The sequence below is a fragment of the Oryx dammah genome, unplaced genomic scaffold (genome assembly GCF_014754425.2).
Source record: "Oryx dammah isolate SB20612 unplaced genomic scaffold, SCBI_Odam_1.1 HiC_scaffold_2, whole genome shotgun sequence".
Classification (NCBI taxonomy): Eukaryota; Metazoa; Chordata; class Mammalia; order Artiodactyla; family Bovidae; genus Oryx; species Oryx dammah.
Genome location: NW_024070186.1, coordinates 40,541,066 through 40,553,878, shown reverse-complemented (window position 1 = coordinate 40,553,878; position 12,813 = coordinate 40,541,066). Strand labels below are relative to the sequence as shown.

General features: G+C 37.4%; 2 protein-coding genes across 2 annotated transcripts in view; one reads left to right on the top strand and one right to left on the bottom strand.

Annotated features, from left to right (window-relative positions):
* P2RY12 (purinergic receptor P2Y12) overlaps nucleotides 1–12,813 on the top strand; it is a 50,062-nt gene that overhangs the window by 10,541 nt on the left and 26,708 nt on the right. The window lies entirely within an intron of this gene.
* LOC120881491 (mediator of RNA polymerase II transcription subunit 12-like protein) overlaps nucleotides 1–12,813 on the bottom strand; it is an 80,831-nt gene that overhangs the window by 52,306 nt on the left and 15,712 nt on the right. The window contains exons 6-11 of the mRNA XM_040265207.1: nucleotides 10,398–10,625; nucleotides 9,654–9,795; nucleotides 7,910–8,030; nucleotides 7,427–7,528; nucleotides 6,593–6,706; nucleotides 2,643–2,842 (exon numbers count right to left, since the gene is read on the bottom strand). Of these exons, the coding sequence (XP_040121141.1) occupies nucleotides 2,643–2,842; nucleotides 6,593–6,706; nucleotides 7,427–7,528; nucleotides 7,910–8,030; nucleotides 9,654–9,795; nucleotides 10,398–10,625 (907 nt within the window). The remainder of the gene's footprint in view (nucleotides 1–2,642; nucleotides 2,843–6,592; nucleotides 6,707–7,426; nucleotides 7,529–7,909; nucleotides 8,031–9,653; nucleotides 9,796–10,397; nucleotides 10,626–12,813) is intronic.

Genomic DNA, 12,813 nt, shown 5'->3' with positions numbered 1-12,813 from the left:
GTATGTGTTTTCAGTTGGAGAATGAAACTTTGCTCTAAATACTGTTTTGTAATCATTTTTTTTTAACTTGCTATGTAACAGTAGTGATTCTGTATTATAATATGTATTCCTCACTTTTATGGAATGCACTGTAATATATCCCACTGAATAGATAGGATATAGTATAACACTGAGAAAACTGTCTTCCTTTTTTATATCATTATGAATAATGTTACCTTTATAAATACTTGTGCACATCTGTTCTCTGTACAATTATGTTCTTAGGATAATTTCTTACAAGTACAATTGCTGAGTCAAGGATGATCAGTCCCCATATCACAGCAGTTAATCAACCTCAGTAATGCTATCCAGACATCAGTAATTTCTTAAGCATCAAAATGTTTTTAAACTCTCCAGGTGACTCCAATGTGTACCCACAATTAGAAACCAATGCACAACTCAGCACACTCTAGACATATATATGACTAATAGTTAACTTTTACCACGATTACAGTATACTTTAAGAAAAACGATTCAACATTATATTATACCAATAGCAAAGTGAAAAAAAAGCATATATGCTATGCCCTTTTTTCTAATAGGAAAGGAGAATTTAATGAAAATTGGAAAGATAAATCAGAAAATAATGAAATTAATTACTTAGGGCAGGAAGGAACACAGTGTAGAAAAGATGAGGGAAAGAGATGTACATTTCTGAGCATACCTTCTCACTAGTAGACTGACCTTTGCTGTTGTTTAGTTGTTGCTATTGTTATTTAGTCACTAAGCTGTGTCCCATTCTTTGTGACCCCATGGACTGTAGCCCACCAAGCTCCACTGCCCATGGGACTTCCCAGGCAAGAATACTGGAGTGGGTTACCATTTCCTTCTCCAAGGGATCTTCCCTACCCAGGAATCAAACCCACATCTCCTGCATTGGAAGGCAGAGTCTTTATCGCTGAGCCCACCAGGAAACCCCAGCTGACCTTTGGGAGTATGTTATTCTAAAGATAGATATGATAGGAAAAGAAATGTAAACTGAACACAAACAAAACCAAATGAAATCAATTCTATTTTAAGTGAGTAATATATCCATACTGAAAAAGAAAGGTCAAATAACTTTTTAATACAATACTGTAAAACCTTAGGGAGAAAAGAATTATAAGCAAATTCTCAAGTCCTTTCAGGAGACTCATTTTTTCATAGTAGTATAGGTGTAATAATTCTAACACTACTTCAGGTGTATTGTAGAATTCAACAAATCAGTAAATGATTGATGTTATTGGTATTCAGGACTCTTAATATGGAAGAGAGCACTTTCAACACAGATTGAAGGGATGCTAACAAAAACTTAAGCTGTTTGACCAGAACTGGACGTTTATCAGTATAAACTCATGATTATACACACACACATTTATGTATATGGATGCTTTTTTCCCCCAGCTCTGCCTGCTTAAAGGGCCTAAAAGCAATAAACGCACATTGCCCACATCAATAAGCACACACAGAACTCAGATCTTGGTTTCTAAACACCATCTTCTTCTAAACAGAACCAAGTTCCATGAAAAGATGAGTAAATCTAGTCTGGGGCAGGAAAAATATAAGATAAGCCAGAAAGGCAGAAAATACTTGTTATTAAAAAAGAAAGAGCGAGAGAGAGATGAAAATAACACAAGAGTCAGCATGAAAAGATTCCCACTTTTGGACAAATCTGCAACAATTTGAATATTATAATAACTGAGGACAATATACTACAACTTTTGTGGATAATAAATAAGTGGAAGAAAGGAAGGGAAGGCAGAAAAGGTTTGGCTTTTCCTTAGAGTAGAAGGAAAACTGATAAATGTGAAAAAAGTGGAGGAGTTGGGAAAAGCCATCTTGCAACCGTCACAGTATAGCCTGGTTTAGACAAGAATCCAAATGGATGCACTATGGGAGGCGAGGGAGTGTGATGAGAAGCAGAAAACTTGCACTTGCACTGTCTAAGAGAGTGTCCCCCAAACTGTTTATTAATTCCAAGGGGAAAAATAATAACTATACAAAACAAAAATTAAAAAAAAAAGAACATACAGTGGAGACAGCTTGATCAAAGCTAACATCACCAATGAGGTACAAATGGGCCTCAGGCGCCTTTGGATGTGATCAGTATCATGGTGAGGAAGGGATAATATGACACTAACCACCAGGAAACTGAACAAAGCCAAGATTAGTGGAAAAACTAACCAAACTGGAATGTGGCCTACAGGTGAGAAAAACTGAAGATACCAATGCTAAATTTCCTTCCTTTTAAAAACTGTATTTAGTTATGTTAATAAATGCTGAAATATTAAAAAGTAAAAAAGGACAATGTATTCTATCTCCTCTCAAATACTTCAGTAAAAATATAAGAAGTAAAAAGTATATGAGACCATACTCACATGCACACAAATAGAATTATAAAGCAAACATGGTAAGATTTTAAAAATTAGTGAATCTGTGTCTAGGGTATACTAGACTTCTTTATAAATTATTACAACTTTTCAGAAAATTTGAAATTATTTCAAAATATAGTGAGAAGGCAAAAGAGGACTATCTATGTACAAGTTTCCTACAATATTGGGCCTTTCTCTCCAAAAGAACAATAATACACTCAAAGTTAAAGGCAAATTAAATCTGAAAAATACCTGTTGACAGATGGTCCTCAGTACATATCTAGCATATTCTCTTAAATTGGCCGTTTCTATGGAAATGCTTTTCCCACAGGATTTTGAATTTTGTGAGGCAGTCCAGATATCCTCAGCATTCCCATCACGTCGTAAACCCCTCATGGTGAAGTCATCATTTTTTAAAGAGCTGACACTGTTATTGCCAATTTTGGCATCTCCTACATAACAGAATCACAAAAGCAAAATCATAGAAATTCAAAATATTGCCAAATATTTGGAAAATAAATGAGGCAAGCATTCAGAGATTTAAAATACATGAATGGGATCATTATTGCAAAGTAAGTTGTTCAGCAACAAAGAGAAGGGATCAATACAGGAACGCTGAGAAGTTCCATCAGACACGGGAAAAAAAAGTTCAAGGCTCATTTTTTATTTCATTTATAGAATTAAGTATACTTTCACCAAACTTGGAAAGGCTATTATGAATCACACTTAATAATCACAGAACATTGATTTCACCAATATTTCAAGCACAAATGTATGCAAATTCATTTGACTTATATAGACAAGGAAAAAATTGGTTACTCACCCTTCTAGATGTCCCTTTTTCATTTCTTCTCTTACAATGAATGACTTATTTTCTATCCATAGGTCAAGAGAAAAGTTTTGCCTTAGCCCACCTTACTATCAACTTCTTGACAAGAGAGATTTATTTCCCTGGGAATGGAAAAGGGCAATGCATACTAAGGAAGCCCTGGAAAATAGGGCATTCATTGAATAACCCATGTCTTTCACTTTCCTCTTTGTAAACATCCAAATTAGAAAACCTCACCTGATCAGCCTCTCATATACTTAGTAAAATGAAGCTCAGGAAAGTGTTTTCCTCACAACAAAGTTCTGGGGGAAAAACTGAGCAGAATTATTGAATAGCTGGAAATAAGAAATATTCTCTAGCCATGAAAGACAAAAATTTGTCATATTTTAAAAAGGAAAAATTAATGTAATTTGGTAAAAAAAAAAAAAAAAAAAGACTGCCAAATGGAAACAGAGCCTCTAAACTCTTGTCTATTTACGCACAAAGATCACAAGCATTGAACAGGAAAAATTCCTGTAACCAACAAATGAGTTTAGATAAAGCCCTCACTACTTCACTGTAAGGGAAACCAACCCCAGGTCAGTGCAAAAAGCCTTTTAAAACCCTTAAGTCAGCCAAGAAAAACTTTTGACTTTGCTGAATTTAAAAAATCAGAAATGCTTAGTAAATGTTTACTTAAAAAATCTTAAGGGGAGGGAGGAACACATAATACATTTCAACTCAATATCTTATCACATATTATCATACATTTCTCATTCAAATATTTATACAAAAAAGCACCAAGTTCACTTCACTCATAGGCATTTATTTAATTCAACCAAACTCTTCAAAAGCTGGAACAAAGACTGAATTCTACATGTACCAACATTTAGCATGCTATTTCCAAACTTAGAAGATATAAACAACTATTGTTGCTATTGTTATTTAGTCACTAAGTTGTGTCCAACTCTGCGACCCCATGGACTATAGCCCACCAGGCTCCACTCTCCATAGGAATTCCCTAGCAAGAATACTGGAGTGGGTTGCCATTTACTTCTCCAGGAGATCTTCACGACTCAGGGACTGAACCCGAGTCTCCTGCATTGTCAGGCAGATTCGTTACCACTGAGCCCCCAGGGAAGCCCATAAATAGCCTGTGCATGCACGCTCTGTGGTGTCTGACTCTCCGCAACCCCACAGACTGTAGCCCACCAGGCTCCTCCATCCATGGAATTCTCCAGGCAAGAATACTAGAGTGGGTTGTCATTTCCCATTCCAGGGAATCTTTCTGACCCAGGGGTAGAATCCACATCCCCTGAGTTGGCAGGAGTTTTCTTTACCACTGAGCCACCAGGGAAGCCCTATAAACAACTGTTTCCACACCTTAAACTACTAGAGAAATTAGAAATTGAATTCCATAAAACAGTCCTATCTCCCTCACTCAAAATAGATCCTAGCGGACAGGACTTGAGAGAACACTGTGATAAGAACACAGTAAGGTAAATAAAACTGCAAAAACAAGGAAACACCTCTGCCAGCCCCAATCTAGGCGATCCTCATTCAATTTAGATGTTAGGATGACTGAGAAGGTCAGGAAGGCTGTGCTAGAAGCTTCTGCAACGGCAGAGACAATAGAACAGACACAGTGTTCAGTGCCTGCCTGGTCCAAGGGTCTGTTGACATTCAACAATCCTCATCCTGACTTCTCAGACCTGAAGAACCCTCTATCACTTAGGAAGATGTAGAATTCACCAAGAACTGGGGCCAATTAAAAAGGTCAAGGAAAGGCCATGAGATAAAAATAAATTGGTGATTAGGCACTGATATTAAAATATGTATACTTAAAGAGGTTGGCAAATTATACTTGGGATTAAACCATTAAATATAATGTTTCTATGGTACACATTTTGGTTTCTGCTATGAAAATGTCTATCACATATGCATTCACACTTTCAACATTAGCTTATGGAAAATCTTTCCCTGATGGGCATTAGAAATACCAGTAAGAAAAAGTCAGTCCCTGATTGCTTAGTCCTTATATTTATTTATTAAATAGAACTGACTGGCCAGCTTTCCTTTCAAACACATTAAAAGTAGAAAAATCTTACTGAAATGAGCAATTTAATGTTGGCAATATAGTACTAAGAGCTCAGAGGAGAGGCTGTGGCCCTCCATATGGCTCTACGTTTCCATTTCAAATACAAAATCCCTGGGCATTTCAATAGGAGAGAGTGTGCGTGTGCATGTGCGTGTGCACGTGTGTGTGTGTCTGTGTTAAGGTGAACTTTAAATAGTTTGTTTGATGAAAATTCTTGTTACCTACCCTCATCATCACCAAATAATACTTAAGTGTTGTTTGCTCAGTCGTGTCTGACTCTTTGCAACTCTATGAACTGTAGGCCACCAGTCTTCTCTGTCCATGGGATTCTCCAGGCAAGAATACTGGAGTGGGTTGCCTTTTCCTTCTCCAGGGGATCTTCCCGACTCAGGGATCGAACCTGGATCTCCTGCATTGCAGGCAGATTCTTTACCATCTGAGCCACCAGGGAAGCCCCAATACTTCTTAAAGAGAGGTATAAAAGGATCAAGATACATTCTAAAACACGTTTAAGACTCACCTAAAACAATTCATCTAAACTCAGCAAATTCAGTTTTAGCCAAAAGGAGTTCCTTTGGAACATAAGAGGTAATTTTTGTTTAGTCAAGACCAAAAGAGGGTACCTTAAGTTGAAATTAGGCAATATGAATTCAAGAATCCTTCCCAATCCTTTAAATCCTGAATGATTTACAGAATAAAAATGTTTTAACTACTGCACTGTAAATGAACAGAAAACACAGTACTACTATTCCTGGAGAACAGATATCAATAAAGATGTAGGGATGTCTTGAACATTATAAATTAAATGAAAAAGTGTGATATCTAAAACTGATTTATCAACAGTATCAATATCATTGTAATTATCACCTGCTGCATGAAAAAACTAAGGCAGATGGACAGAAACTTTTTCAGGATCACAATGAAAAACTAAGATTAAAACCCAGATTTTCTTGTATTCTAGTCCAGGAGTATAACACAAAATGTAAACCTTTACAGAGATTACCAGTTCAACAGAGTTCATCACAAAGTGTGACTTTTGCCAACAAATGAAATCCTAACAACCCTATGGGCTACTAAAATGCCACATGAAAAAAAGTATTTAAATTCCCCTAGAATTGTAAGTAAGGGACAGACTTCTTATAGTCCAAGTGAACATAAACTTGGAAAAAAAACAACTAATTTTTCCAAGAGAATAAACAAACAAAAATGTGTTTCTAATAATTTTAACGAGTGAATAGAAATTATTTTGCCTCTGTTTCTAGTGATTAACCAAGCTCAGTGCCAGGATAATCTTACCAAGCATCATAATTGCTTTTAAGACAGCAAACACGGCTCCCACTTCAATGCTGTTGTGAGCAGCAGCTAAGAGGTGTCGATCACAAGATGATCTTATTCCGGGGAAAGGTTTGCCTATAAGAAAAACAACAAAGCTTTAACAGATTCATCATCATCATTAACCACTGTTTGTAACCATTTACAGTTAGCAGGGCCTTTCATTGGTAAGTTGTGGGCGCTTAATTGCTATTACCTAGCTTTAATTGACGTTTCATGGATTCACTAAGAGACACTGCCAGTATCCAGTACTGTTTTGTTTTGTTTTGTATTTTTTAATTATTAAGACAATGGCTTTGCTCTTCAGAGAGATGTATCAAAAAAAAAATCAGTAGCACTTTTATCCATTTCTGCTGATGTCACACACACATTTACATAGAAATGATCTTTAGGAACAGACTGCACTAAATTCTAATCCCTAGAATTCTTTACCTAATCCCTTCACCTTAGTGAAAGAATAAATGAAATGCCATTGCCCTAAGCTGCTAGAGTATAGTTCTTAACCAACAAGAGTATGTTGGAGGATCACACTGCCCACCAGCATGACTTGGCCAAGGAACAGAGGTAATTTTATTGTTTATTAACTCCTGATGTGAGTTTCTCAATACACCCTGATATTATGTAAAAGAAAGGTGCTGAAGACCTTTCTCAACAGCTGACAACCCCTTTCTTTCATCGCCTTGAAACAAGCCCACCAAAATCAGGAAGGAGATTACAGAATGGACAGCCTACTTGGTCAAGTTAAACCTAAAGCTCCAAATGAAAACATCATCAGAAAGATTTCAACTGTCATCTCACCGGTTGCTTGAGGTAACAGGCAGGCCTGGGGAGCTCGAAAGAGATGAAGCAGTAGGCGGCATGTCATTCTTGCCCCAGGCTCCGCATCCGCATCTCCGCAAGCTAGGAGGGAGGATTTTAAAAGCAAGTTTTGAAACATACTGAAGAACGTATCTTCCGCATTTCTTGTAAGCTGAAGTTTCTGGAATAATTTAAATAAATGCTCCTTACAGTAAAAAGTAAAGCACTGGCTATTTCTTTTCTGAGACACCTGAGAGTTCTCTTACAAACAAGTACTAAGATAGCCGTTTCCAACCTTCTCCATTTAAATCAGTGTGACTTTGTTTGGAACAATTATTATAATTCTACCATCTCTACCTTGATGACGTATTATTGCACACTGCATGTCTGCTCAAATTCTACTGTCACTCCTTCCACTTGTAAGAGACCACAGCACCAAGACACCAATCAAATAACCAGGGCAGCTCCAGGATGCAGCCTTACCTGCGGCTAGGAGAGAGGGGAGTGCGACGTGTTGCACGACGTCCTCCAGGGAGAAACACTGTCGTGCTATCAGAATAGCAATGAAAGTAGCTAATGAATCATGGAATGAAAGGTCACTCACCTTCAAGAAAAACATTGACATGTTTTAATACCTAACACCCTTTTGAATAACATCTTAAGATTCATATCTAAGAGAAAGTAGGCAACACCAATTAGATCTCAAATCCCAAAAGGAACCAGTAGAGGGAAATCGCTTATGAGTATTACCCTCTGGGCTTTTTTCTATTTTTTAAGACAAAGAAAGAGATTCACCCATATCCCAATGCTTTAAGACAATTCTAAGCTGTACCTTGAGTACATGTAACCGAGAAACCAAACAATAAAACAGCAAAATGAAGATACCTCTAAGTGATATAACATAAGTAAGTCTTTGGCAGAATGCAGTATAATCTGATATTGAAGGGTAAGATCATTAGAAGCAATGGAAAACAAAGAGGTTCTCCTAACTGAAAAACAAGCCTTGTGAGTGTTTTGGTGTTTCTTTCAGGAATAACTAATCTTAATTTTGTAAGATAATTAAATTAGTTTTAAAAACAACTGTGAAAACTCTCATCAACACCTAAATTTAAAGAAGAGTGAAGATGAGTGAGGGAGAAAATGAAAGAAAGAGGAGAATCAGAGGAGAAAAAAATCATTCACTCAGAGTGAAACTTCTACCCTTTAGAGATCTCACAAGACTTTGGCAGAAAATAATAAGAAAAACAGCTGTAATGGCAGCCTCCACATTAAGTTGTCCTGTAAGTCAAAAACTATGGTTAGAGATTTACAGAGAAAGAGTACAGCACCTAGAGGTTCATACTATTAATTCCAACTTCACAGATGAGGAAACAAGCAGAGGTAAAGTGCAACAAAAACAACTGAAAGATTAAGGACCTATGTTAAAGACAGAAATTTGGGTCTTTGCTGTCTGGAAGAGTAGGGCACAGATATGAGTTTTACATCTTAGGTGCCCACAGGATAGATAGGATTGCCCATGTGGTCTTGAGACACCAGAACTAGGAAATAAAACGTTAACTGAGAGGCAGTTTTTATAATGTATACAGTTCTTCTATATATGAGATATACTAATATGTAACATGATTTACTGCAAGAAGTGATGGAAGTGACAAGCAGAAATAAAGAATCAAGATGGATTTTTAAGAAATTCACACACTGATGCAATGTGATAATTGAGAAAATATCTGTTACTTTATAATGGACATCTCTTCAAAAACTTTCAGACACAGTCACTCAGAAAGATTGGACACCTCTACAAATCTGAGCCTGGACATCCTAATCCCACACAACAGAACCAATACTCTAAGGAGAGTTTTTCTCACCTTAAGAAAACAAACTGGCTGACTTCAGAACACAAACTGCTTTAGTTAAGTTATGCCCTGCACCATGAAGGACCCAAGGCACTTAGTAAACTATGAACAGACTACTCTGAGGAGACCACAGACAAGAAGTCTCAGCTAACAAAGAAGGAGACTCCTGGCATCTCCACTCTAAATTAAGCTATTTTAGTTTTTTTTTTTTTTTTCCATTTACTTCTCCTTGGCAATCACACTCTGGTTTATCACTTCCACAGAGAGAGAAGAAAACAATTTATATTATTTCAGTTAAGAGTTGAGTCAACTAAAAAAAATTACTAATTGAATATTTTGTTGCACAGCTGAGTTTTTAAATGAAACAGAAAACTTACATCTACAGTGCAAAGAACATCATTAAACCCCCACACGTGATTTGAAGAACAACAAAGAGCCTTCAGGACCCCCAGCCATTCTGAACTGAGAACAGTGCAGCAGGCCGTCAGCTCGGAGGAGAAATTGGCTATGTCATTAATCCTACAAAGAAGAAAAAGAACATAGGAGAAAGTAACAAAAGACAAATATTCGTACAGGATAAACTCAACGAACATATAATTTCAGTATCATCGAACATGGGATTCATTTCTTAGATTCAAGGATATAATAAAAATCCACTTGACAAACTACCTACTAGAATACGGGACAGAAGAGAAAGGAAATGTCTTCACATGTTTTCTAATATTTAATGCTGTCTAGCAACAAACAATAACCAGTACAGATAGCAATTAACATATTTTTAGTTCTGTAAACACATCTGACCTATGAATTCATGCTTTTAAAAAACATTTAAAAAAGTAAAAAGGCCTAAATCCAACATTTCCAAAATTATGTGTATTTTTCATTGGTATTTTTGTCATACATGTTTTTGAAAACGGATCAGACAACTAATAGACTATATCTAGAGCATCTTACGTCAGATCAATAAGCCAGGTTAAGAAAAGCAGCCAGAATAGAGCTGAAGTAAACTCAGTAACAAACTAAGATTTAAAAAACAAAGCCAAATGTCTCAAATTAAAGATCTGAATTTCAAAGTAGCAATCGTGCAACAACTGTGTGTTTAATCAAAAAGCCCAGCTCACCTTCCAGCATCCTGATGACCCATACATACATTCATGAGAGTGTTACAGACAAAGCTGTAGCGATTGGCTGCGTTGTCACTGAGGATCTTGCCCAGCACTGAGTAGTTGATGCTACGGGCCGAGGGATTCTCAATAAAATCCATCATGAAGTCTGGATCCCATCGCAAGTTAGAATTTGCAGGAATCACATTATTATATATGGTTTGCTTTACTTTTGAACAGGCACTACTGAGGTTACAAGAAGAAGAGTTAAAAGACAAAACAAAACTACAATAACTAGAAAGTGACTTCATTTAAGGACAGATTAAATAGCAACTGTAAAGTATTCCTAGAGAAAGCTCACATTATGGATTCTTGATTCCAACTTCCCAATAATAAGCATTAGACACGGTGCCTAGAATGTTCTAGTTCAAAAAATAGTTACTAATTGGGTAGAGGAACAAAACAAAAATAAGACATTTGGGTACTAATCTTAACTTTTAGGTTGTTTCTACATTTTACATGCTTTAAAAATAAAATAATCTACTAACACATCCAACAACTTTTCTGAACAGTGAGTGTTATAACTTAAGACTAATAAAAATGGATTGGATTACACACCAGCAATAACTTAATGTTTTTATCCTAACCATATATCCTGTAAAACTATTCCTCTCCTTTCGGAATATCCAGGGAGGTTCATGTGTCATGCCTAACTGGGAAAGAAGGGTTGACTCCCTGCCTTCAAGGAGTTTAAATTCTAGGAAGGCAGATACGGATAATACACAAATACAAATTCTATGAGAGTAGAGAAACCATTATACTGTTCCTAAAAATGTATCATGTTGTGCTTCTCCGTGGTATCTAGGGTGTTTTAAGAACCTGGTTTACAATATTCAGAATTATACAGAATAATATACAGAATATATTGTCTAAGTGTATAAAAGGGAATTAGAAAGCATCCTCTCAAATCCTGTGCTGCAGCTACAGCTGAAGGAAGACCTGATTTCGGAGCTCAGACCCCGTGTGCACATTGCTGTCCTTGCCCACTTGCTGTGGTTAACAAGTCCATAAACAACGTTTCATCTTCTCTACAAAAGAGCTGTTTTAAGCAACAGAAAATCTTTTCTTTATAAATTTCAGTAAATTTATTTGTGATCAAGGTGACATGCCCTAGTTTTATGCACCTATAAAAATAGTAGCCAGGAATGACTTCCTCACAAATGAAAAGATCTATAGACTCTTTTGGAGAAGGCTCTGGCAACCCACTCTGATACTCTTGCCTGGAAAATCCCATGGACAGAGGAGCCTGGGAGGCTGTAGTCCATGGGGTCGCAAAGAGTCAGACACAACTGAGCGACTTCACTTTCACTTTTCAGTTTCACGCTTTGGAGAAGGAAATGGCAACCCAGTCCAGTGTTTTTGCCTGGAGAATCCCAGGGACCCGGGAGCCTGGCGGGCTGCCGTCTATGGGGTCGCACAGAGTCAGACATGACTGAGTGACTTAGCAGCAGCAGCAGCAGCAGCATAGACTCTTTACCCTAAACTGTTACCACTGACAACTGCTTCCAGAAAACAGAGATTGCTCAGTTCAGTGTTTACCAAAACGTGACTCTAGATTTTCTCCTTCACAATCACCTCGGGGAATTTGTAAAAATTAAAAGACTTCTGGACCTCACTGTTAGGTGTATGGAATCTGTATGCTTGTTAGAGTCTCATTTAACACTGGAAAAGCTGTCAGACAAAAGCTGGAGTATCTCACATTGCAGTCTATGCACGCCAAGACACTCAACGTCTCGATCGCTCTAACAGGTGAAAAAGGGAGCAATGGATCTATGGGACTGGATACAAAGTCCATTTACCTGGTTTAAATATGCCTTCTATTTGCTTGTTTTGTTATCCTGCTTGTTGTAATGTTAAAGGTAAAAAATCTCACAGCCCACAATAGGCGCTTACAGCAAAAAATAATTATGCTTGCCCAGGTCATAGACAAGGAGCCCCACATTGGGCACCCACAAAACCCCTGGATTAATTTAGCCCTTCAAGAGATTAACCGAGACAGATAAATAAAAGAGTTCTAGATGCCCATCATCTAGAGAGATTCCGCCTAGCCCCCAAGGGGTGGCTGGATAGCCAATGATGGGTAAGACCCTCAGAGGAGGGTAACCTAAGACAGGCACAGCCACAAGAGGGGCTGGCGAGGCTGGAGGTTGGCTGCTTACAGCTTTATGCCTTGCTCTACAAAACATCAATATAAATGTCTCGAGGGCTTAAATAAAATAAAAAAGGGGGAGATGTAGGGCCCTAGATGGGAAACCTTAAAAAAGAAGGGCTAGCTTTGCGGTTTAGAGCTAAGATGGCGCCTGGCAGAAGAGATGAGGGCGCGGCCTAAGTTGTTTGTCAAAACTTTTGATTGGCTCTCTTGACTTCTGTGCAC